We start from the raw sequence: 26,296 nt of genomic DNA on the forward strand, positions 1-26,296 counted from the left end.
AATATGTACAAATATTGTAAACCAAATAAGGTTTACATGTACCCAAGATCAGCCACTAAGTACTTCAAACAGAAAGCCTGTCTCTTGTAGGTACCCAAATATTTACAGAGTGTGACTTGAGTAGGGAATTAGATACCCCACTCAGCCCTGCCAAATTAATTAATGGTCTTTTTCACTTATTTAGGTAGATGTCTAATCTAGTGAAACCCTAAGAACACCCAGGGTCTGGACAGTGGCAGGCAAAAACATCATGGAATGCTTGTTAGAAATTATCATTGCTTTGTTGAGATAGCCAGCAACATTCCACTGATCTGCAGGGTTAAATAACAAAGATTTAATGGAAAAAAAACCCCTGAACTCCATCAAAACAAGATGTTTAAAAAGGAAAAGGTGGTGATGGTGTTTAATTTGGTGCAAAGGTGAAGGCTGGGCTGGGAAGATGAGAGTGGCCTGGGTGGGTCACTGCACAAATGCCTCTTGCCTTCCACTCCTTCCACTTTTTGATGAGTGGCCAATGAAAGCTTATCCCCTTTTTAAATTTTTTTTTCGCCCCCATTAAATCTGCACAAGTGTTAACTTTTCAAAGACTCTGAGATTCAAAGTGCTGTACCCAACACAGAGCCCTTTTTTCTCCTGCCTTTGATTTTTATGCACATTTCAAGCTGGTCAGAGAGTACACGGGGGTTTTGTTTAGGCTTGGTGCTGAGGTTTTAGCTTTCAAGCTGCCAGTCTTCCCAGGATTATTGCCTATTAACTGCCTCTTAATAAAGGTGCTGACCAAAGAAAGGAATATTTTTTCCTTGGTGCTAGATTTCCAAACTCGATTGGCTTTATTAAATGGAAAGACAAATAAATTTAAACCCCGCTCTGAAATACCTTAGCACAGGACACCAGCAGTTAGAGGTCACCAAGTCACTTGGACTTCCTCCCAACAAAAGCAACATCATTTTTCAATGTCCATCCCCACAGCATCCCGCAGTGCCTCACACAATTCCTCAGTGTCCACACCTGCTTGGAGCAGGGCTGAGCCCGTGTGGATGGGGCAAGATCAGTCCCCGAGAGAATTCCTTTATGCTCATGGTTTGGAGCTGTGTTTGATCTCCTGCAGCATAGCTGGATAAAAGCTTGTGGTTGGGATTTCCTTCTTCTGTTATTAAAGCAAAAAAATCCCCCTTGTACAAGGAAAAGAAACTTTGCATCACCTTGTGAAGGATGCAGAAGATTTACCTTTATTGCATTGGAAGAAGCAAATCCCTTGGTTTCATTCTTTGGTTTCCTGTGAGATGGGGCTAGCAGCCCTCCTCTGGTTGCACAGCTCCAGTGTGGTGCCCATGCTTTAGGACATGGTCCACAGGCTTCTGTGCCATTCCCCAGCATGGAGATTCCAGGGGGAAGGAGGATGTGAGGCCCTTGTGCAGCATTCCTACAGATTCTGCAGTCTGCACATGTAGGTGAGCTGTACCCACAGACAGAACGACCCCAAAATCAATGAATTTTTTGCCTTCTCTGTACATCTGTCCTTACTCCAGTGCAAGTCACTGTTTCCTGAAATGAACCTCTTGTATCCTCAGTAGTTTAATACTGTGTGTAGGGATGGGAAGTGGTGGAGGTTGAACACTTAACACCTTTATAGGGTTCAGCTGTTGAATGTGTAGATGTGCAGCCAGGGATGCACTCTGAATTCCCTGTTAAAAAGCTGACTCAGAGGGGCAGACTGGGGCAGGGCAGGTGATGAGACCAGATGTTCCATCCTCACAGTACAGCCCTGCTCTGCTTGCCTTCCATTTCCAAAGTGTGTGGGCTGTGAGCCCCACTTCTGGATCCTTTTGCCTGGGGCAGATCTCCTAGTGTGAATAATATCTCTGTGGTGTTTTGTTTGAGGGATCCCAAAGGCATCTCTCTCTGCATTTAATTTTCTGTCTTCTTCCAGACTTCCCTCTGTAGTGTTTTTTCTGCAAAGCCCATGCTCTGGCAGCCTTTTGGCACCACTACAGCTTTGTCCATGCTGGAACCCCCTTGCCAAAATAATTGTGGGTGGTGACCTGGTCCCTCAGACAACCTGTCCTCCAAGAAATAAGCTCATGGAAGAAGAGTCATCTTGAGTTTATTGTCTGCCATGGGCTGGGGTCCTCCATTCCTTGGGTGAAAGAGCAGCCTCTCACCCAACCCTCAAAATCCAAGGCATGTTATGTCTTCTCAGTAGTATTCATTCAGTTGTAGGGAGTGTGTTTATGTTTCTCATGTTAAAAAAGGGGAAGGGAAAAAAAAAAAGGGAATCTGAGGTTAGTGTTTTGCTGGAAAAATATCAAGACTTGATTGGCAATATCCCACTAAACCACAAGTTTGTAGGAGAGAAAACAAACCCATTGGATTTTCCAAACTGTGCCTATGTGCTTTATGAAAATGTGTCCCATATAGGTCACTTATGCTCTTATTATAGCTGTGGCAAGTGTACATATAATTGAAACATGGAAATACTACCCCATGCTGCTCAATGAATGAAGGGGAAACAAATCTTTATTATTCCTGGGTTCACAGAATATATAGGAACGCTATTGTCTCTTTTTTTAAAAATTTATTTATTTTTTCAAGATTTTTTTTTTTTTAAGGCCGGTTTTAGCTTTCAGATGTATTTTATTGTCTGTGGGAACATGTGTTTTACAGACCTGTCATGTGAAAACCATTAGCAAGAGGAACTGGAGGAATAACAATGAGCCACGTAACCGTGGTGTGTCTACTCCTGAGTTCAACCCCGTGCTGCCGCTCCGGGCACTCGGAAAACCCAGGAAAACCCAGAGCTTCTCCCCCTGCCCTTCCTCCTGGGGAAACCTAAGGATTTTTTTTTTAAGTGGCCCATTAAAACGGGATTGCTGGCTTCTGGGGCCAAGCTGGGCATAAAAACGGTTAAATGGTGGAATGAAGATCGACTGGATTCACACGAGATGTCCGATTTTGTTTACCAAATCTGAGCTGGGCTTGCAGTTCAGAAACTGTTCCTCGCTGCTTCACACATGTGGTGGAAACTGCCCCGCCTTGCCAAGCAGCTCTGGGCCCAGAATTTGCAATTAACCCATTTCCAGAGTTTTTGAGAGGATCTGAAAAGGGATCCTGATACTAGATTACTATTTGGTACCTAAAAAATTTTCTTCAGTATGTGCTGTCCCTGCTCGTAGGTGATGGAGTTTTTTCTTAAGACTAACAAAACCCTGTAGTAATCCTGGCTTAGGCAAACCCATTAACATACAGGAAAACAAACCAGAGCGGATTGCGCAAAGTGAAATCCAGAGAGTGGTTCATGTGGACAACACAGGGAACATTATTTTGGTGACACTTCTGAACAACATGGATGGTGCCCTTGCCAATCACATCTAGCAGGTGGTGTTCACTACAAATGTGCTGTGGACAACTTTGGGTCAGACCCAAGAGCGCTTCATTTTTTATTTATTATTTTTGTTCATTTTAGAAGGGAAAACCCTCTGATGTCTTTGACTGCTAGCTGTATAAACAAACCCACAGATACTTAAGCAAGTTAGTGGTCGACAAGTATTCCCTAATGCCTTCTGTAGGATCTGGGTGTGAGACCTGTTGTCTTGGCCCAAGGACAGCTGGAACCACTGTGCATTTGTTTTTCCCCTTACCTGGGTTTCACTCTGCAAGTGGGAGGAGGGTTTCCTGTACCTTGTGGCTTGTGATTTACTCTGAGCATGGGTTTCAGGGAATTTGGGGCTTGGTTTTGTGGGGATGTAGTGCTCCTCTCGATGATGGGCTTAACAGCAAAAGATGGATGGGGAAACTGAGGCAAAGGGGAGGAGGGTGCCCTGCCCAAGGTGACACTGTGGCTGGGAAACACCCTTTCAGCTTTGAGGCAGTGCTGTATTTGTCTGAAAAACTTAAAAAAACCATGGAGTTATGACCATGCCACAATTTCTGGGTGTCCTCTCCATTCTGTGTGTCCTGACCCATGTTCTTGAGCAGACCTGCTCCCTGCCTGGTGCAGGGATCCAGCCAAGCTGTACAGATGCAGAAATCCTGCACTGAGATAGTTTTTAAAGCCCAGATTTCTTGTGGCTTTATTGTGATTGAAGGTGAACAGGCTCTGATGGGATTTCATCATGGATGCTCTGGTCCTTGCATGGATGGGTGTCCCACAGCTGCTCAAAAGCACGTGGTTGGTACAAATTGTCAGAAAATGTCAATACACCCTGTAAATACAAAGAGGAGTGAGCCAGGGAAGGCTTCAGAGGCAGGGAAGTGATGGGGATGGAGAGTAGCTGGGCTGGCCAGGTAGGAGAGAAGATATCTCTTCACATCTGTGATACTGGATCCTGCCGTGTTTGTTTGCACAGCTCGGGGCTGCTCTGCCCAGAGCGCTCGGAAGAGCACTGGGCCCTCCCTGGAGAAAAGTGCCAGATTGGTTTTCATGGCCTTTTGCAGAGGGATTGCTCCAGGGGTCTGTTCCTGTAAGTTAATATTTGCAGCTCACGGGGCTTAACTGGAACCAGGCTGAGCAGACATCTGATAACCATAACAGAGGAGATGCTTTTTCCCTGCAAGACCAGCTTGGAAAAACAAATCCCAATGCTGTTCCCCTTGGAAAGACAGTGATATGGAAAGAAAAGCACCAGCAATGGTGATGTGTGGTTTGCAAGGGGTTTTCTGTTTGAATCTTGGGGTTTTTTTGTGAGCTGCTTGTTTCTGCCCGTATTGCTGATGGGTTTGGTTGTTGTCTCCCCTTCCTTGTAGCCGGGTTGCCCTTCCTCATCATCGAGACAAGCACAATCCAGCCCTACCAGAGGGGCTTCTACTGCGACGACGACAGCATCAGGTACCCGCAGAAGAACGTGGAGACCATCAACGACGCGGTGCTGTGTGCTGCAGGCATCCTCATCGCCATCCTCGCGGTGAGTGCCACCTCCAGAGCCTCCTCCTCTGGCCCACCAGGGCTTTCCTGGCACCTTTTTGTCCTGCTGGTGCTGCCACACTGCCTAGCGGGGCGATTGTTTGGCTTTTGTAAGCATGGAGTTGCGAACATTTACAAATGAAAGGTTGTAATGAGTGGAATGAGATTACTCCTGAAGCCTGTAAACAGGCCCAAAGCTGTTTGGGCAAGTCTGTGAGCTTCACAAGAACTTTTTCACCCTCCAGTAAGAGTTCAGAGCAGAGGCAGAAACACTTGAGTGTCAGTAAAGACTTGGCATGGTTTGTCCCTATTCAAATAACTCGTGGTATTTGCCTATTTTATAAGGTTTAAAAAACAAAGAAAGGATACATCTTTTCAGCTAACCAGTGCCTGGAAAATTTAACAGGTTAGTATTAGGTTTTTAAGAGATTGCATATTACAGCCGTTTTTAAAAGACAATTAAAACCTTCCATGGGGAGCATATTCCCAGAGTCCTCACTGTAAAATGTAGTTAATGTCCCACCTTCCCAATGCCTCTTCATTTTCCTTCTGGCACTTTTTCTAGAGCTGTGCTAGGCAGTGATTCCATGGCAAGAGCTTTATTTGTGAGCCAAAAAAGCTGAACTCAGCCCTTGAGCTGAACCTCCTGATGTCCATGTGTGCTGGTTCTGGGGCAGAAGACAAGAGCTGTCTCCTGGCTGTTGCTGAAACACTTCCAGCTAAGATGAAATTCCCCTGTGAAAAGTACCTACATTTTCCTTCTCACCTGCTGCCAGAACAGCTCAGGTGCTTTCCCAGAGGTGCCACCTTCCTCTTGCTCTTTCAGCTGGGAGGGATGGAGACAGAGAGGTCAGGAGCACTTGTTCCCCTTTCAGCTTTCCTCACAGATGGAATGTCATGGGCAATAGGTATTTTAGGATGGCAGAGTGCCTGCTTTGGTGATACCCCATCCTCAGCCTTGCTGCTTTGTGATGTATCTCCATCATTTCTTCATCTCTCCACCATTCCCTGACCACATACACCCACTCAGCAAAGCAGGTTCCCAAAACTGCCCTGTCCTCTGCCCTCTCCCTCCACAAGACAAGCCCAAAAGGTGCCAGCTCCCCAGTTCTATAAACACAGAATTTCAGCCTGCAGGTGAATGACCCCTGAGTGTGGAAAAGCCATAAAAATGAAATGAAAAAGCCTCTCATTTTCGCATTACTGCCGGAGCTATCGGCACGCCAGCTCCATGCAGAGTGTGCTTCTGATCCCTAATGAGGCAGTGGCAAATACAGGAGTTGGAACAGAAACTGGAAACATAATCAGCTGCCTGTGTGATCCATCAACTCTCTACCATGAAATAGCAGGTCAATTAAAAGAGAAAGAAAATCCCCAAAGAATTGGATGTTTCTGCCCTGGTTTCACTGTGCCCACAACAAATGTAACTTAATAAGGTAAATTCAAAAGCTCAGTTATTTGCTGTTGAGTGACACAAATGGCTAACGAGGAACTGAAGCAACAGATTTCTTTGCTATGGCAGCCTGCATGGAAAATTCAAGTCAGCCTGACCTCCTTTTTCAGATGTAACCCAGATACCAGAATTACTGTAGCATAATAGGAATTCCTTCCAAATCCACAAAGCACTGACTCTGCTCCTTTCACTCACATCCTTTGCCTGTGGAAGGCAGGGCAGTGGCTGTGAGGACTTCCAGGGAGCTGGCTTTTGGGATGGAGCAGCCAAAATTTCACACCCTCACTTTTTGTGGCGTCACAGGCAGTCTAGCCTGGGGTAAAAAGGTCCAGGTCATGTTTTAAGTGGCCTGAGGACACCCAGAGAGTTTGTTAAATAAGCAGCAGAGGCGAGACCTTTGCTTCCATCAGGATGGGAGAGGATATCCATTTGGTTTTAATATCTGTGTATTTACTGACTTCAGGCAAATTTCCTTGCAGATGACACTGGAGAGGCTCGTGCCCCTGGGCTGTGCACTCTCACCTCTCTCCTGACTGGTCTTTGTGCTAGGAGGTGGTTGATGTGATGTTGGTGGTCCCTTGGATGGCCAGGGGAAGGTGACACTCCTCTTCCTGAGCCTTGTAGGGGTACCATGTCCCCATGCCTGATAGGTCTTGAAGGGCTATGAAAAAATTCCTAATAAAATTAATTTGCTAGGTGGTCTGAGTTACACACCTGGATTTGCTGGCTGTTTTACAGTTGAAGGTCATACGCTGCAATGTGATTAGCACAGAGAATGTTACACCAAAAGCAAGTGGCTAGAAAAGCTCTAAAAGTAATTACAGGCTAATTGGATTGCTGGTGGTGCCTTATAATAACAATAAAATGGACTTGACAACTGAAAGTCTGCAGAAAGCATTCACAGACAGAAAAGTTTGATGTTGGCTTCTCTCTAGTGACCAGTTTTTAAAAATATGTGTGCCAGGGAATTGTGCCCATCACCTGGGAATGGCACATGTCCCATGTGGATGGCTGGCCAGGAGTGCAAGGCATGAGAAGAGCTTGGTGTCTTTAAAACTCATTTTCTTTCCAGGATGTCCTTCCAGTCTGTGCACATCTGTGCTGCATTAGATTTTCACCATCCTGCTTTATCTGGGACAGCACTGCCAAAATAACCAAGTTTACCCAAATTTTAGCCTCTCATTAAGTTGATCCATGGGTTTCACTAACTGGGGAGGGTTCCTGGGTACCCAGCAACATTTTAGTGAGGGAAAGAAGGCTCCAATTTACAATCTGCTACATGTGTGCAATTACCCAGACCACCAACGGTGAGAGAAAAATATTAATCCCCAGACTATTGTTGGTCCCTGTTTAAAATGGTCACATGCCTTTCCCCAGGCCAAGAGCCTCAGGTTTGCATGGATCTGTTTGTGAGTTTGCAGTAATGGCACATCTCCCAGTATCAGATATCATCCCTAATTTGTCTGGTCTTCTCTCTGTGAAAGCTGTGAGTTTGGAGGCTCAGAGCTCCCCTTTTTGTAAATTGAGGTTTTTGGGAGTGGACCTGCCCTGGTGCAGGAGCCTTGTGTCCATCCAGGACACCCTCCCTCTGCAGACTCAACACCAGCAGATTTCCTGGCTGGCAGCTTGTGCTGGAAAGTGGTTCAAAATGGGGATAAACCATGGTTTTTGGAGACTGTGAGGATTCAAATGATGCAGCTCCCTAAACAAACTTCGGTCATTACGAGATTTCCAAGAGGAAATCTCATCTGTGACGTGTAAACCCCAAATGGTGGTGCAGCCACTCAAAGAATTTCTGTGCAGTGTAACAGAGCCTGCTCTAGCTTGGCATTTATTTTGTGTTATTACAGTTGTATCTCTCTTTGATAAAGCCTGCTTAGCTGCAATTTCAGCTGCCTTAGGTCAACCTTTGTTTTTTTAAGCCCTGGTACGAGTGAGTTCAAACAATGATACAGCTTCAACTCTTCTTAGTCTAATTGCCATACTTTTCCAGTTTATTAGTTTCCAAACGTTGTGCCAAGCTTTTAAAAAAGGTAGGCAGGGGAGCCTCGTCTCCTGCTTATGGCTGGCAGGCTGCCATGCAGGGAGGAATATTGCTGGCTGCTCCAGAAGGGGATTAACATGAAGGCATTTTTCCTGACAGTTAATTTTACATATCACAGTCCCCGTGACTACAGAGAGGCAGGGACAAGGGGGCATCCAAAAAAAAAAAAAAATCAAACCAAAACCTCTGCCTCGATTTATTACTCAGGTATAAAAACATTTAGAGTAATGAATGAAATCCTAAAGCTGTAAATCTGGAGCTTAAAATTTAGGTGTGTAGCGTGACGGAGAACAATTTAAATCTTTGGCTCTTTGGGAGAGGTGAGACATTTGGACTTCATTTCACAGCCTGATTTTCATTAACCTGCCTTTTAAGAGTCATGAGTGTGAGAAGTTGGATCCTCTGCTCCCTGACAGTGATTTATGGCGATTTTATCAAACCTCAGCACCCCTGACACAAGAAAAACATAATCTGCTGGCGTGTGATAGCAAGACCCCTTGAAATGCCTCAGAATAGCTGGACTTTTTTTGGAGACCTTGAGAGGTCTGAATTGGGCCTGCTGGCAGCAAGTTTTGGACCAGAATCTGAAAAATTTGGGTCTTTCTGTTTCTTCCCTTGTTGTGTTAATGATTTTAAAAGAGGAAGATAAGCAGGCTGTGGGTTTATTTTCCTCCAAAATCAGTTTGATAAGAGGGTAGTGGGTCTGGCCTCTCCTTCCCAACACACACTAATTCTTTATCTGGTTTATGTCAATTTTCTTTTCCCACTATGCTGGGGTGTAATTTCACTTTTGTAAAGATATGCCAACGTGCAAACCCAAAACTTACTCTTTTGTTTTGTTTATTGGATTTTTCCATAACCAACATTCCGAGCACTGGGAGGGAAGAGGGGGGAGGATGGAGAGATGCTGTGCCATGGCTTCTCCTTCCTCTCTACAGGAGCAAATTCCTGGTTTGGGATCCCTGTCTCAGCCCTGCATTCACACCCACCCTGGTTTTGAGTTTTTCCTGCTCTCTGACCTCTGTGCTGTGCTTCCCTCGCAGATTATAACGGGAGAGCTCTACCGCATCCACTACCTGAAGGAGAAATCCCGCTCCTTCATCCAGAACCCCTACGTGGCAGCTCTCTACAAGCAAGTGGGCTGCTTTGTTTTTGGCTGTGCCATCAGCCAGTCCTTCACAGACATTGCCAAAGTGTCCGTCGGGCGCTTGCGGCCGCATTTCCTGGCGGTTTGTGACTTGGATTTCTCCACCATCAACTGCACCAAGGGAGTTTACATCCAGAACTACACCTGCAGGGGAAGTGACAGCAGGGTGCAGGAAGCCAGGTGAGCACCAAAGCCAAGAGTTGCTGCAGATAGATGTGTCTCTGCCAGCAACAGAAGATTCCAGTCTGAAGCTGGGAGTGGGGTTAGTTTGGATATTTGGATGAAATTCTTCCCTTTGGGGGTGGTGAGGCGCTGGGACAGATTGCCCAGAGGAGCTGTGGATGTCCCATCCCTGGGAGTGTTCAGGGTTGTTTACATCTCCATCTAACCTGGTCTAGTGAAAGCTGTCCCTGCCCATAGCAGTGGGGTGGAATGAGTTGGTCTTTGATGTCCCTGCAGCACAAACCATTCTGGAATTCTATTAAATCTGCTTTTTCTGCAAAGGCCATAAATCCATTTTCCAGTGAGCAGCAGTTTCCCTTGGGAAGTGTGGCACTCAGCTGAATAGTATTTCTTTTCCTTTCTCTTCACTCCTACACTATTGTTTGCCTGAGCTGCTGCTCTGTGTGGGAATTCACCCCCAGAGCTGAGCTCATGGTGAGCAGCCGAAGCTGTCCTGTGTGTCACAGCAGAGATCCTCAGCAAAGGCTCCACCACAGGCAGGGCTGCCAGTGCCTCCCCTTGCAGCTCTGTCACATCCATCAGATGCCCAGTTTTGACTTTTCCAGGGGTACATTCCTCATGCTGCAATCAAGCAACTGGAGAAGTCATTCTCTGCTCATTTCTCGAGGGTTTCCCGGTTATTTGAGGCGAGATGATGAGTTATTGGGTTATCCTGGAAATAGCTGCTGTCCCATGAGCAGGCCAGGAAGGGACAAACAATGCAAGCATCCTGTCCATCCGTTCCCTTTCTGCCTCAGCAGCAGGCAGGGCGGATAGCAGGGGTTTTACAACCCTGGAGCTGGGGGTTGTGAGTCCCTCTGCTCTGGCAGCCTCAGATGCCACATGCAAGTCACCATAGCACAGGGAGAATTGTAATACTGAGGGTTGTGCTGGCTGGTTCTGAGCACCTGCTTTGTTTTGCAGGAAATCCTTCTTCTCTGGGCATGCATCCTTCTCCCTGTACACCATGCTGTATTTGGTGGTAAGTGACCTCCCTGAGCTGACTGATCCCCTGTCCCCCTGTCCCACATTCCATAGCAGTAATGGCAGGGTGAGCGTTGGATGTGGGAAGTTGGTTGAAATTTCAAAATTTCAGAAAGAAATTCTGAAAAAGAAGAGCGTGAGGTGGGAAGATCCACCCTCAGCTGCCGTGGTGTTATTTAGGATAGAGACTCCTGGGATGACAGCTGAGCTTTGGGATGTGGCCAATGTGGCAATTAAATCCAAATCCTGCTAAATTTGTGGACAACCTGTGCAATTTTGTTTGCCCCACGTTGTGGTTTCCACTGAGGAGAGTTTGGGGTGAGCCAGAAGGTTCCATGGATGGAGGGGAGGATGTGCCATGTCAGGAGGTGATGCCTGGTTCTGAAATGTGCCAGAGGAGCAGGTGGAGCAGCCTCTGCCCTCCTGGGTCCGGAGGGGAGGGCTGGGACTTGTTTTCCTTTGTCAGTGAGAAATGGCTCTGCCCTTCCTGCGCTGGGCTGGGGCCGGGGTGGCTGCCAAGGTGCTTCCTGCCAGGGCTGCAGCACTGCCCACAGGGGCTGGACACACACACACTCCCTTCTGGGGGGGTTCACAGGGCTTTGGGTCTGGCTTTCCTTTTTTATAACTTACTTATTTGATAAAAAATCGAGTTCCGTGCTGCTTTTAAGATTTGTGCTCCTCCTCCATCCCTGGTAATCTCGGATTTGCAAGCAGAGGAACAGCACTGTGCTGATAAAAACATGAAACATGAGCTTTTATCTGTGAGCAGTGCTCCCCCCAGCCCTTACCCTCTGGAAAGATAAGTGACCACTGCTCCCTCCTGCCTTTTCAGCCTTGGATTCCCCTCCCTGTGACCAACTCCTACAGCTGAATCACTGAGCGTTCCAGGCACTTGTGGGCAGCATATTAAATTCTTGCTTTGTTTTCCCTCTTATTTTGTTCTTGGAAAACATTTGAATTTCTCCAGTGAACGTTTTGGCTGTTTCCTCCCAGCCCTATTACAATGAAGAGCTGCCTTGGTGATGCTTCACAGGAGGCTCAGCCCATCATAAAACTTTCTGAGCTGAGTTTGGAAGCCATCGCTCACACAGGCACTCATTTATTTCTGGGGAGGCCTGTGGGCAGCCAGATAAGTCAGCCCTGAGATATTTTCAGGCCCAGCATCTGGGAACAGAAGGACTGCCAGTCCTTATCAAGATGGTGATGGTTTCTCTACCAGAGCTTGACCCATTTTCTGCAGGTTGCTGGACAAATTTTTTTTTTTCATGTGTTTTTCTGAAAATCCATCTCTTGTGGAACAGGTGAGGAACAAAAGGAAATAATACAGAGCTTGGGGGGCTGGTGGCAGAGACCCCAAAACTGCAGGCTGTGTTCCAAGTTCCCACAGGATGCACAGAAAACCTGCATGGCTCATTCTCCATTGCTGCTTTGCACCAATGCCTGCTGCCTGATGTTCTTTTTAACTTTGCAGCAGGCTTTGGAAGTGGTGTTTAGCTCCAGTGTGATGCTTCAGAGCACAGAGATGCCTCTGGTCTCTCTCTGCTGCCCTTCCCTGTCCCCATATGGGAGCACTTGAGCTGTCAGCACTCACCCGACTGCCCACAACCCCTGACCCAGGACAGCATGCTCCTCTCTATGGAGGAGGCAATCCCTTTGAAATTACTTTATTTTTAATTTTTACCTTGTCCCAGAACTGTGATATGGCTGGTAGCAGACTCTGTCTGACCAGCTGTCCAGTTGCCTTATGCCTTAAGAAGTCAGGAAGAATTACATCAAGTATTTGATGATAAACTGAAGGGAGAAAAGGCAACTTGAAACAAGACAGGTGAGGCAACAATCCTAAATGATTCTGTGATTCCAGCTTGTCTAGCAGCACCCTGCTTTCCATCACTCCAGCTCCCTGGCACTGCCAGAGCCTGACAGAGAAACCTCATAGAAAAAGGGAGGCAGAAAATCTGACACATTGGAGAGGTTGGTCACATCAAAAAATAATTACAAGAAAAAAGAGATTGTAGTAAGCCAAGATAAACCCTGCTGTCTTGCCCACCTCAGTGAATGAGTTGGGGTTGTGAAAGCCTGGTTAGAAATGTGGCATCCAGCATTCCAGAGCTTGCAGGAGGTGTGTTTGATGGATTTAATCAGGGCATCATCTCAGTCAGGACAAAACTGATGTTCCCTCTTCCTGGGAAGTGAGGGCTGTGCTGCAGCAGGTTGCTGCCTACACTTTGGATACCAGGAGTGTGCCAGGAGCTTCTGCAGAGGTGGGGATATCTGTGGGGCTGAGCGTGTCCTGCAGGGGCCTGGCAGATCAGCCGTGTCCTGAGCGGGTTCCTGACTGAACAATACTTCATATTTCAGGGATAAGTCACTTCCCCTCCTTCCTGGCGTTCCCTGGCTTCACCCTCAGAGCCCATTCTGAATTAAAATGTTTTCAAGTTTGCTTCACCTGGTGGAGCCGGGTGCCAGAGAATTCCAGTCAGTCTATTAAAAGACCCGTGGATTCCCACGCGTCCCGCAGGGCTCTGCCTGCCCAGATATCTGGTGAGCAGTGGATGAGTGACCACAGCTTCCCCATTTCCTGGCACAGCAGCAGAGCCCTGTGCTGTCCATAGTTGGAAAACACTGGTGGATGCCAAGCCCTGGAGGGCTCTGAGGGAAAAGTCCCAGGGAAAGGCACTTGCAACACAGTAAAGTCCCCTGAGATTTAGTTCTGAGTGCTGAGACTTCAGGGCTAAGTTTCTCGCAGCCTTCTTGTCACCAGGAATACTCAATTAACATCAGGCCTTTGTATAAAAAATTTAAAAGGGGAAATAACTCTTGGGTAATCCTCTTTGTCCTAATTTTCCTTGCTTTGTTACTCCTTGGCCGAGCGAGCTGTAATACGTATTTATAGCAGGCTGAGGAAAGAGGAGGTATGGAACAGCTTATTCCATGCAGCCCTCTGGAGCTGCACCTCTTTGTTTTGTTCCTCTGGATGTGGGGGAGTCTTTGCAGGGAGCAGTGGATGCTTCCCACTCCCCTCGAGCATGAGAGACCATAGTGCTGATCTGTTTGCAGCATGAAGTTTCCTGAAATCACACAGAGGCTAAAAAGGATAAATTTAAATATCAGAAAAGCTGAATTCATATCCCTCAGCAGCGTTGGTTGGTTTTGGATAAAATGCAGGCAAACCTTGTGTATTTAATATGTGTCAGTGGGTGAGGCAGAAGATTCAGAATGGGTTGTGGTGTGTTCTACTGATGTAAGTGGAAAATGAGAGATGCTGCTGGGTTTCTGTGTCAGGGGGAGTGTGAGGCTTCTCCCTGGAGCTGGAGGGTGGAGAAGGTGCCCTGGTACAGCTGAGCATTGACGTGCCCTTGTGAAGGAACCCCTGTGGTGGTTGGTGGACTTGAGAGTTGAGTTTAGTGATGACCTAAGGAAGATAATAAAATGGAATTTCATCAGAGGCCAGGGCTGAGCTGTGGACTGAGCTGCTGAGCTGCTGGGGACGTTTCTGATGGGGTGAGAGGGTGCTGTGCACTCAGCAAAGGCAGGGAAGAGGCAAACAGCACGTGCTGAGATGTCTTTGCCCATCTCCTGTCCTTCCCTTCTGGCTAGCTTGGTGCTAAAAGCCAAATTCAGCATTCCCCAGCCTCCAGCTGGCTTTGTCCAGCCAGGGCAGCGCATTACACTGGGATGGGTTTGGGCTGGAGAGGTTTTGTCCCTGCAGCACTTTGGGTACCACTCTGCTCACAGATGGGGCTGGAGAAGGAGGTCACTTGGGGTCAGGCAGCCAGGAGCAAGCCCAGCTGTTTCCCAGAAGGAAACTTTAGGTGTGACTAAGGGCTGTGGTTGGTGGAGTCCATCCTATGGCAGGGAGGGTGTGAAGGGATTTCTGGAGAGCAGAAAGCCCCGGGAGCCTGGGGGTGATGCTCTGAGCCTGTGCCTCTGCCAGCTCCTCCTGGGCTTGCTCAGAGGCTGTGTGTGGCTCTGGGCTGTCCCCACCAGCACTGTGGAAGTCCCCTGGCACAGGAGGAGTGGTGTGATGTCCCTCAAGCCATCTGCTTTGTGGTAACTCAGCCTCTGCCAGGAGACAGCGGATGGGAACTCCAAATAACTCCCACTCTGTGAGATCCCATTTCACCCATCCTCACTCCTGTTGCTGCTCCTGTTTTCTGCTGCCCTGTGATGATCTGTGGTGGAAATAACCCCTGGTTGTGGTCTTGCTCTTCCACCCCCTCCTGGGAAGGGCTCCATTCCAGCTCCACATTCCCATCCAAATCTGTCAGTCTGTAGCAGGAAGCATTTCAGATTCGCTCCCAGGACAAAAAAAAATACAAAACCAAAAAACAGCAAAACCACCTTCATAAGCAGATTTTCAGATAAATTTCCAGGAACTTCCCATTTCTTGGTAATAGCACTAATTCCTGCTTTAGGGAAATTCTGATCCTTTCAGCCCCTAAATTCTACATTCACTTTTTGACCTTGTCTTATTAACTGAGGTTTTGTTTCATAGGTAAAGTTTGGAGCACCCCAAGTCTTACCTTGAAAGTATTTTGGGTGTTTGAGAGCAATTTTTGTAACACTGCATGTTCATAAAATACCTTTGGAATATGAGGAGTGCTGTTATCCTCTTTTTTTTTTTTTTTTTTTTTGTCCTTATGAATGGAGAATAAAGAGCCATTTTTCCATGGCCTTTATTGTGGGAGTAAAAGGAACTCAGCTGAGCTCCTCACACTGGTGTTGCAGTGTCTGAGGGACACCTGCTCAGGTGGATTTTAGTCCTCCAAGATATGCAGGTGTGGGGGTGAGTTGGGTGCTGGGGACTTGGGGGACACCCAGCACACCCCCTCTGGTGCCACATTGCTTTTTACTCCTTTTCCAGGGCTGAAGATGCACACGAGGGACACAGCTCAGCCCCAGAAGTGCCTGCTTTATTGTGGCTTCAAACTCACTGTTTGCTTTTTATTGCTAATTTTTAACTGATACTTTACACCCTCACCTCTAGATGTCTTTTTTAGTCCAGGCTTGTGCCATGGAAATATTTGAGAAAATGTCCAAACTGTGCAAAAATGGCAAATGTTAGATTATACAGCAGCAAATTTCCTTCTTAAGGGATTTGATGGGACAAAGACAGAAGATTAAAATAAAACCTCAAGTTTCAAGTCTTCTAGTAGAGCTGAGAGTGATGGTTTATAATACATAATTGGAGTTATTTTGGAGTTATTTTTGGAGTTATTTTTGCACTGCAGCAGCACACTGGAACCTGAGTTTTGCACTGTCACTGGGCTGAGTTGAGGCTCTTGAACGTGAAAACAGAATCCTGGAATGGTTTGGGATGGAAGGGACGTGGTGTGGGGTGTGCTCCATGGGGCCATGGCTCCATCCCCAGAATCAGCACGTGCAATAGCCAGCACTGAGCTGTTCTGGTGCTGCTCCCCCTCATGTTCACTGGCACAATCTGGGTAATTTGGAGCATCTGCTCCATTCAGACGTGGAATGTTTCATTCCTTCTGAGAGACCAGTGCATGTTCTTTCCAAAAAGGGAAATACAGTGTTTATGCAACAGCCAAACATACTAAATTGGGCAAAATGATGCTTCCCCCTTATCAGCTTCCCAATTAGTTCTGCTTTTATAGGTCATTTTATGCTTTTATGTTGCCATTAAGTTATTTGTGGTTTCAGGGAACCCAGTGAGAGCTTCATTCCCTTTCATATCAAGGTGGTGCAAACTGCTGTGGGTGTGTAAAAGGGATCATAAACGGGGAGTAAACCCTTTTTCAGCCCTGTGATGTAGCAGAGCCCCTTGAAGGACACAGGGTGTGACTCCAGGGCTCCGTTTAGGAGCAGGCAGAGCAGAACAGAGCAGAGCTGCTGGGCTGAGCAGCCCTTGATCCTCACTGCTCCCCAAGCCTGCAGGCTGCTGTGGTGTCCCTCCCTTCCCACAGCCTTCCTCCCTGTCATCCAGGGCAGGAGTTGCTGTTTTCCTGCCCTCTCTTCCCTCCCAGCTTCCCGTTTCCCACAGGAGCCGGCCGTGCGGCGGAAGCGCGCCCCAGATAGCCACGGCAGCGCCTGCCTGACATCACCCCAACCTCCTCTGCCTGGGCTCTGCTTGTCATTCCCACCAGGGAGGGAATTCCCAGGCTGTGCAGTGGGGCAGCTGCTCTCTGTTTCCCTCAAACCCCAGGGTTTCTGGCTGGGAAATGTGATGGGCGTGTTGGAGGGTGGCATTGAGCACATTGGTGGTTATTGCCATGTCTGCGAGCTCTCAGGATGGCTCTGAAGGTTTAGCATGCTGCAGTGACTCTTCTTTTTCCTCTGAGAGATGGTGTGAGTCCTGAATACCCCAGATTTGGGACCTTGTATTTGCTTTATGCATTGATAATGGTGGGAGGGATTTCTTTGCTGGGATGCAGTGTTGTGTGGAGGCTGAAGCAGAGCTGGGGTGCAGGGGGTCCCAGTCCCCTGGTTGGGAAGGGCTGTGCCCATCCACCTCCATGGATTAAAAATCCCTTCAGAGGCCACACAGGTGCAAGGAACATCCTTCCTTTTTGTCAGCTCCCTCTCCTTGAGCTACAACCACTCCCCCAGAACAATTGCTGCTGCATTTTTGGGCAAATTTGGGCAAACTAACCCGACTTTTTTTGTTTGTTTTTTTTGTTCCCTTCCCTCTCTTGGCACAGTTCTATCTGCAGGCCAGATTCACGTGGAAGGGAGCCCGCCTGCTGCGTCCCCTGCTGCAGTTCACCCTGATCATGATGGCATTTTACACCGGGCTGTCGCGCGTCTCCGACCACAAGCACCACCCCACCGACGTGCTGGCAGGCTTTGCACAGGGAGCCCTGGTGGCTTACTGCGTGGTGAGTGTGCCAAATGGGCAGGAGCAGCGCTGGGGAGCCCCTGTGGGAAGAGCAGAGCCTTTGGAAGGCAGCAGAGCTCAGCTCAGGGGGTGCCCTGGGCCAGCTGGGGATGTGGTGGGAGGCACTGTGCTCCAAAGGCTTGGTCCAGCTCAGGGCACTGGGGAAATACTCAGTCAAGGGAGGGTGTTTGCCTCTCCACAAGAAGCTTTGGGCTTCTCCAGCTCTTCTCAGTTCCACCAGGAGCTGAGCAGAGTCTAGGGTGCAGGGGATTATGGCTCTTCCACACACAACCCATCCAAATTATCCTGATCCTGGCTGGTGGCTGATGGATTTTCACAGAACAAAAGGGCTCCTGAGAAGGTGGCCAACAAAAGCTGCTGGGCTGGTTCTTGTGCCACTTGCTCTCCAAAGGGTGACCTGACTGCACAGCCCTGTAACTCAAAGTGACACATGAAGATGTTTTAAGTTGGCAGGATGGGGAGCATCAGGTCAGGGTCAGGCAGCTGCCTCAGACAGACACAAGGGAGCTGGGGGCTGTGGTGGTTTGTCTGTGTGAACTCCTGAAAGCAAGATTTTAACAGCTCACCACTTTTTGTGGGGGTTGTGTTGTTGAATTTTTTTTTGGTGGTTATTTTTCTTTAACTTTCTAAAAGTAAATCAGCCTTGGGAATAAGGAGTTAAGCTCACCAATATTATATTTTGCTGGGAGAGAAAAATAGGTTATTTATGTACTTCCCACTCATTGATAATATTCCAAAGCCCAAACAGAAATGTCATTGTTGGGAAGCTTTTCTGGAGCATTATTAACTCTGTGGGCAGTAGCTGCTGGCTTTTGCCATTGCCTGGTGCCCATGTCCCACTCAGGGCTGGCAGATCCCAGGGGGAGGTGGGAGAAGTGTGTGTCTGTATGCTGGGATGTGGGATAAGAGCCCATGGAAGGGGAGTGGGGGGCAGGCAGTGCATCCCTGACCCCAGCAGGACAAAGGCTCTCCAATGCTTCCTGGCTGGGACGAGCTGGGGCTGGCTGTCCCCTCCCTGCTGAGGCTGTGGCAGGGCTGGGACAGTTCTCCTGTGTCATAGGAAGCAGCTGCCTGGAGTTTTCCAGGCAGGCTGGGGTCTGGAGCCTGGGGCAGGCTGAGCTGCTCTCCCAGTTGTGTCCAAACTTGGCAGGAATGGCTCAGTAACCTGGAACATCTCAGGCTTCAGTTGAGGATTTAGGACAGGCTTTGAGCCCAGCCCAGTCCCATTCCATCAGGGAACCAGCAGGATGCTGTTCTCTAGAGCCTGGCTTTGGCCTGGCCAACTTTCCTCCACTTTGGGAGGTGACAGCACAAAGAATCATCCCAAAAGTTTGAGTTTGCACTGAAGGAGCAGTTTAGCAGCTTTTTGCTGAAATTCCTGGTGTGTCCTGGGGGTTCTTGCCCAGGCTGTTTTGAAACAGAGGGAGGGACCTGGAGACTCATCAGCTCCAGCCCTGGGTGCTCCCAGCCACCCCTTCCCCCAGCCTGGTGATAGTAAAGGGCTGTAAAAACACCACAGTTATCAGGCCATAACTTTCAGTAGAAACCAATTGTGGATTTCATCTCCAAAAGCTGCCAGAGCTTAAACCCAGGTCGTGCTGCAGCAGACACGTTTGTCTTTCAGTGCCTGAAATAACAAGCAGAAGACATTCATGTCAAGCACTTCCAGCTGATGAAACATTCAGACTTGGACCCAGGGTGAAATACAACGAGGATTTCTCAAATAGAAATAGTTTGTATGAGCCTTGTAGGCAGCTTGCTGTGTGTTGTGTGGTTTATGTCTCATCTGAGGCAGAGGGAAAAGGGGAGATGTCAGGAGGACGTGCTCCCAGAGCTGCTCTGGTTAGCTCAGAGGAGTTGTTTTAACCTCTCTGTACATGATTAAAAATTGCCTCAATAGGATGAAAAGTAATAGGAATTGCTAAGTGGGAATGTGAGATATTGGCTAAAAATGCTCTCAGTCTTCTCCCATCAAGTTTTCTTTATGGGTGGAGAGCACCTTCTACAGGAAATGGAGCTAATCCAAGTGAAAAACTTAGCACGTTTATTAGTCCTTTTTTGTGTTAAACAGTTCAAGCATTAGGAGGATTTAACACACTTTTAACCCCCAAAGATCACATTTCATGATTCCTATAAATGTTTATATAACCTCCAGCCATGTTAAAGTGAAATACAGTTTAAAGAGAAATGAAACCTCTTAACCAGTCTGAATGAAACCCTAAAAAGCAGCACAGTAAAAGCAAAAATACCCAGGATGATACTCCACCATAACTCATTCCTGTCAAAAATAAGGACCAGACTCAAAGCAATCCCCAGATGCTTCTTGCACTCAGCAATCTCCTCCCATAAATTGATTTGTCATGGCTCTGTTGGTGCAGAAGTTGGACACCTTTTTTATTGAATCCAGCTCTCAGAGGTAGACAAATGAGTGAGATGGCACCAGAAATGCAACAACCCAGACAAATGGGGGGTTTACAGTTATTAACAACCCAAAAGAAAACCTGTGCCAGAGCAGTTCAGTGTGGTTTTACACTGGGATGCTGCAGCAAGGGGCCAGACTGCAGCTTGTGATCCTTGGGAGCATCAGCTGGATCCTGTTATTTACCCAAACATACAAATGCTGCCATTTGGATGCCCTATAAACAGCTTTATCAGCTCTGTCATTCAACCAAACAGCCAGACACCAGCACATGCATCAAGAAAATGATTGTTTTGTACATCAGCTCCTTCTCTGCTTTTCCACAAAGCAGCACCAGCTCAGCTTCCTTCATCCCTGGTTACAGTTGTAGGAGTAAATTGCTGCTTACAGCAGCTTTGCTGTCTGTCCAGCCTGAGCCTTATCTGCTGTGCTGATAGGGGCTTGCAAAAGTTATTTCCAAGGACAACTTGACCTGCTGCACAAGGCTCTGGGTAGTTAGAAAATGTGGAGAGGCAGGTAGGACAAACCTTTGCCTTCTCCCTGTGTTACCCAGTCTGGAAGTTGTAATCTAATTTTATTTTTTTGAGCACTTTGGAATTATTTTTCCCCCTGATTTATCTGAGTGCTTAAATGTTGCATTTGAGTAGTGTGGGAGAATAAACAAATGTACTGCTTACTCCTACAGCCATGTGCTGCTCATCCTGGGATTTCAGCTCAGCAAACCCATGGCTTTAGTTCAGTATTGGGGTTGAAGGGTTTCTGAGCTGAGCTGTCAAATTTGGGCTGGCAGCGGCAGTAGGTGGCAGGACGGAAGTTTGGGGCTGTGGCACCAGGTGACAAAATGATGAATCCTTGCCACTGCTTGCTCCATCCAGAGGATTTGTGCTGTCTGACTCTTTTCCCTTCTGGCACAGGGCTGAGGTTTGGCAAGGGTGAAAGTGCCCCTGGAGGACTGATAAGCTCCGTGCTGCCGCTGCCAAAGGAGGATGTGGAAGTTTCCTCCCAGCACTTTGTTTCTTATTGTGTTACTGCCTTCCGAAATTGCCAGGCACTGGCTTTTTCACATCCGGGAGAGGGGTTACATCACGGGATATTTGGGAAGAAGGAGTCAGGAATAGCTCCTCCTCTCCTTAGCCTTTGGCTTCCAGCAGACCCCAGCCCTGTGCTGGTGCTGGGTGGGGTGTGAGGAGCATGGCCATTGACTCACTGCTGATAGCTCCCAACACAGCTTTGACTTGAAAGCTTTTAATTGCCTGCCTGATGTCTGGTGAATGAACTGTTTCACACCAACTCCATCCCTGAAACCCTCAGGATGAGTCAGGCCAGCCCTTTGGAGACCTTTGTTATTTTATTGGAGTGCAGGCTGTGGATCTGTTTCCTGGCTTTTCAACCCAGTTCAGCAGAGGTCTGGGTGTTGCACTCGTTGATTACGCAGTGAGAAATTAAGTTGTCCTCATGTTTTCACAGTTTTGTGAGTCTGAGCCTTTTTCTCTGCTGTACAGAAAGGTGGTAGCAGGCGCTTGGGATTTCACAGCTGTTGCAGGCAGGCATTCAAAAAGTGCTATTTTTGCAGCTTAAAGATGTGTATATGTTCTGTAAACCAACTTTTTGAACAAAGCATCGCCCACTGTGGCTGAGTTTGCCTTTTCCACTCCTTCCTGCAGGTGTTTTACGTCTCAGATCTCTTCAAGCCCAAGACAAAGACTTGCCTGCCTCCACCTCCCATCCGCAAGGAGATCCTTTCACCTGTGGACATCATTGAGAGGAATAATCACCACAACATGGTGTAGAACTTCGAGGAATCAGATGGGTGTTGTATTTTAAACTTTTTTTTTTTTTTTTTTGCGAAGAAAAAGTGACTGCTGACAGCAACTACCTGCTGCTCTCAAATCTCATCAGACAGTAGAATGTAGGGAGAGACTTTCTTGCCCGACCAGTAAAGTCTTACTCTGTGGTCTTTTCAACTTGCGACATTTGGATGAAAGAGGTGGTGGTCCACTAAGGCAAAGGCGACAACGAGAAAGGAAAAAAAAAACAAACCCACACAACACTAAAAGCCGAACAAACAAAGAGAGGTGCCGGAGTTCTGGATGTGCAATTGGTTTGAGTGTTCATGTTGTAGTGAACACCAAATTGTTCCTAGCCCGATGAACACTAAGGGATTTTTGGGAAGCTGCCCATCCTAGATTTTTTTGACACTACGAAGATTTCCAATGAAAAAAAAACAAAAAAACAACTGACGACTAAATTGTAAAGCACTACATATGAGCAACAGCACTGAGTCAAGATCCGGGACTGGTTTGTAAGAGTTGCTTTTTCCTCTTTTTGATCCTAGTTTATTTTTGCCTCCTCTCTTCCATACTGTGACTTCATGTAGAAGAAGCTTGCCCAGTCCAGGATCTCCGAGGGGTCTCTGTTCTCTCTGCTCACACTACACGATTTAACGAGCGGCCCCGAGACGCGCAGTGAGGCCGGAGCGCTCCTTCCTCCGTGCAGAGCAGCCACATTTCCTCCTCCCCGCTCGCTCCCTGCCGAGGGCTCATCCCACCCGAGCCCCCAAAGTGAAAAGAGCATCCTCCACTTCCCAGCCATCCCTTTTTCCCCCCCCAAAAAAAAAAAAAAAAAACCCAGCAGGTTTTGTTTGCGCGAGGGGAGCGGCGGCTCTGCCGAAAACTCTACGCACTACGAGCCCGGGGCTGAGTCCTGGGGAAACTTTTATTCTGCAGTTTTGGGACGGGCTGCTGGGCGGCACGTCCCGGCCTGGCTGTCAGTCGGTTTGTGCATCCCCTCCTCTCCTCCTCCTCCTCCTCCTCCTCCTCCTCCCTGGGGCAGCCCGGGGTGCGCCATGGCAGCGCCGGCTCCTGTGCTCCGCTGGGTCACTCCGCTGGGAAATCAGCCGTGCCTCTCCGGGGTGAGATGATGAATTTTCTTTCTTTGCCCAGTAGCCACAGGTGCTCGGTTTGCAGCCCTTCCACGAAGCAAAGGGATCCCGCAGAACACGCAGAACGGCCATTTGCACATCCTTCTCACAGAATCCGTCCTATCATTTCAACTTATAGCAAGCTATGATTTTTTTTTTTTTATATTATAAATATTATATAAATAATGTATAAAACCTTAAAAATTAACTATGTAAAATATTATTTCTGAAACAATTTTAGATATATCCACTATGACTATAAACTGTGTCCTGACCTGTGTTATTTACATTTTGCTGCTTAAAAAAGCATTGAATTAATTTTTTTATAGTCGACTAAAATATTGTAGTTCTGTGGTAGTAATATTTTAATGAAAATAACTACAATTAGAGACATTTGTATAAAAAAAACATATTAAATTGTCTGTATTTTTGTAATGTTCCATTTTGTAAAGAGAAGAATATTCAAAGACTTTTGTAGAATACAAAATTGAAGTTTGTATCTGCGAAATTATTGCTGTATAAATGTGCTTTTTAAATAAAAGCTCATAACACAACTAAACATCCCAGTGCAAGCTGCATTTTGTCTTTGGGTTGCCCTTTCCTTGCCAGAAAAAGAGGATCCTTGCCCAGTGGGATGATTGGAGGTGTGATGGGGATGTTGGAGGGGATTTTGGGATGTGATGGTTCTGGAGGGCAGCTGGATAAAAAGGACCAGATGCCATTTTCTGTGGGAGTGATGAGAAGTTCCCACCAGCTCCTGGCTGAGGGCAATTAAGGGTTTACATTGATCTTCTCTTTTCTATGTCCTAAAGCAAATCCCATTTTACTGGAGGCATCCCTTTTTCTTTAACGGTCTTATAAGCTGTAAAGAAATATTATTGAAGTAAAATAAGGTCTGTTCTGTCTGAACAGCCCAACTGCTGGTTGTCCTGGACAGCCTAGGAGGGCTCCCAGCTCCACTCTGCACAAACGCCTTTCCCATGAAAAGCAGGCACTTGGCAGCTGAACCAAAACCTTGCTGGGTTGCAAATGTAGGTGGAAGGGGAAAGGAGAAAATAGAAAAAATCTCACAACAACATGTGCTCAGAGAGGCACGAGTGCACAGCACACAGGTATGAGGCGGCCTGGATTTTTTTATTATTATTTTTATTTTTTTTATTATTGTTTTTCTCCTCCTACAGAGGCAAACGAACTTGTTGGTGGTGACACACGGTCAGAGCCGCGTTTCGACCACTCCTTGAGCGAACCACATCAGCGAGATAACACGGCACAGAAATAATATGCAAGAATGCATGACAGGAAGCAAATACCACATCAAACTGCAAAGAAAGAGCAGGTGGAAATTAAGCCAGCAGAACTGAGCTAGCACTTGCTATTATTATCCTAATTAGGAGTAAAATTTTATTACGCGTGGAAAAACTTCGTAAACCCGCACCTGTCCCAAATGCAGAGGGAGTTTTCACGGTGCCACGTGTGATCTGAGCCTGAGTGTTTGGAGGTTGAGTGTGTTGCAGAGGTGAGACTTCAGCTTCAGGGCAGTGGCTGTGAGGACAGGTTCTTAATCCCCAGTTCATCTCCAAAATGCATTGCCTGGGTCTAAGAAACCCCCATGGGAGAAGGAAAAGCTGTCCCATCTGCCTGTGGAGCCCTCCATGTGCAGAGCCAGCCCCAGTGCAACAAGCACTGGGATGAGGAAAGTGTCTGCTTGCATCTTAACCCCAGCTACTTGGAAAAAATACAGGAATACAGATGTCTGGGTGAAAGGGGAGAGCCTGGAGAAGGGTCGGAGGGGAGGTGGCACAGGAGGTGATAAGAGCCCAGGCAGGGCAGCAGGGCTGGAGAGTCACAGGATCTCACTCAGGATGTGTGAGAGAGGGAGAAAAGGCCATGGATGAACCTATGGAAGGCAACAGGGTTGAACTCTGCAATGTGGGGCTGAGCATCAGCAGTGCCAAGTCCTATTTGTGGCTGAGCCGTGGATGTTTCCTCCTCTGCTTCCTGCCCGCCTCTCCCGTGCTGTCCCATTCCATCCCATCCCATCCTGGCAGGGTCAGGGCAGATTTGCCCCACATCTGGGTGGGTGGAACTTTGCTGGGGCTCACCTGCCTGGAGATGAGGAGAAGTGATCATTTCTGGCAGCATGGGTGGGAAAAGGCAATGTCCACGGAGGAATATTCCAGTGTTACAGGAGGAATAAGGGCTGATTTTAAATGTGCATTTCAATGAATTTCAATGCAATTCAAAACCAAAAGAGCAGGGTTGTAGGTACCACAAACCATGAGTAGGGTGACAGGATGCATCTACTGCCCTTGCTTCCTGAGGGGCAGGAAGGAAGAGAAGATAAATAGGTGAAATGGAAAAAAACCCAAATCCATAGGAGCACTGGGATCCTGAGGCCACCACTTTGTGCAGTGTCTGCAGGTGCAGCTGGAGCTGTGCTGTGCTGCTTGGTCCTTGCTGCTGGGATGCTGAGCAGCCAGGACATTTGGGGTTAGCATGCTGCTGCTCTCTGCAGCTCCTGAGGAGGCAGACAGCACAAACCCAGATGCACCAGACGTGGACGTGCTGCTGGAGCCCGGGGCTGGGTGCTGCTTGTGGCCTTCAGTGCTGCAAACCCCGGGCTCTGCTCATGCTGATGCTAATCAGGGACTTCGAGCACCCAGCTGTCTGCCTTTGATGCTGGGGCCTGGCTGGCAGAGCCTCTCTGCACAAGGGGACGTTCTGGTCAAACCTGTCTTTTTTTGCACAGGGACCGGTTGAACACGTTTTCAAAGGCAGGGATTGGTGTGTGCACCTGACTGCCATGGGAGCAGGGTTTTGTTCAGGGGAAGGGAGGTTTACGCAAGCCCCGGGTCCGGCAGAGTCTCGGTGCACCTGAACAGCTTCACTCAGCAAGAACGCCTTGGCAGCCTGCACAGGCTGGAGCTGCTGCACTTCTGCTCAATGATTTTCGGATATGAACTCTCAATCGAGGGAGGGGGAGGGAGGAGGTTCGCCCCACAAGCACAGACCTGTTTTTCTCATGCTCCAAGCCTGACGTGTTTTGGGTGTCCGAAGGTTTCACCCAGCTCTCTGTAAAGCCGAAACCAGCGTTCATCCGTGGAGCCTGGGGATGTGTTGGGCTGAGGTCCTGCTGCACAGGAGGGATGGTGTCAAGCCCACATCCACGGCTGGGGTGCAGCACAGCTGACTCTAGAGCCAGCACCCCACTTCAGCTGCATTTTCCCCCCTATATTTGGCACACCCCCTGCCTTCATCCACCATTCTCCTCTCAAAAGGCAAGCAATTCCTCCCTTGTGTTTACCTTTTCCTCTGCACACCAGATCAGATTTTTAGGAATGAAGTGAG

At 47.8% G+C, this 26,296-nt stretch overlaps 1 protein-coding gene across 1 annotated transcript in view; it reads left to right on the forward strand.

Moving 5' to 3' along the window:
- The window catches only part of PLPP3 (phospholipid phosphatase 3), a 42,620-nt gene extending 19,113 nt beyond the window's left edge, over nucleotides 1-23,507 (forward strand). Inside the window, exons 2-6 of the mRNA XM_033067836.2 lie at nucleotides 4,744-4,901; nucleotides 9,441-9,724; nucleotides 10,691-10,748; nucleotides 17,413-17,589; nucleotides 21,693-23,507. Coding sequence (XP_032923727.1) covers nucleotides 4,744-4,901; nucleotides 9,441-9,724; nucleotides 10,691-10,748; nucleotides 17,413-17,589; nucleotides 21,693-21,818 — 803 coding nt within the window. The 3' untranslated portion in view covers nucleotides 21,819-23,507. The remainder of the gene's footprint in view (nucleotides 1-4,743; nucleotides 4,902-9,440; nucleotides 9,725-10,690; nucleotides 10,749-17,412; nucleotides 17,590-21,692) is intronic.
- The last annotated feature ends 2,789 nt before the right edge of the window (nucleotides 23,508-26,296 follow it).

The sequence above is a fragment of the Catharus ustulatus genome, chromosome 9 (assembly GCF_009819885.2).
Source record: "Catharus ustulatus isolate bCatUst1 chromosome 9, bCatUst1.pri.v2, whole genome shotgun sequence".
Taxonomy (NCBI): Eukaryota; Metazoa; Chordata; class Aves; order Passeriformes; family Turdidae; genus Catharus; species Catharus ustulatus.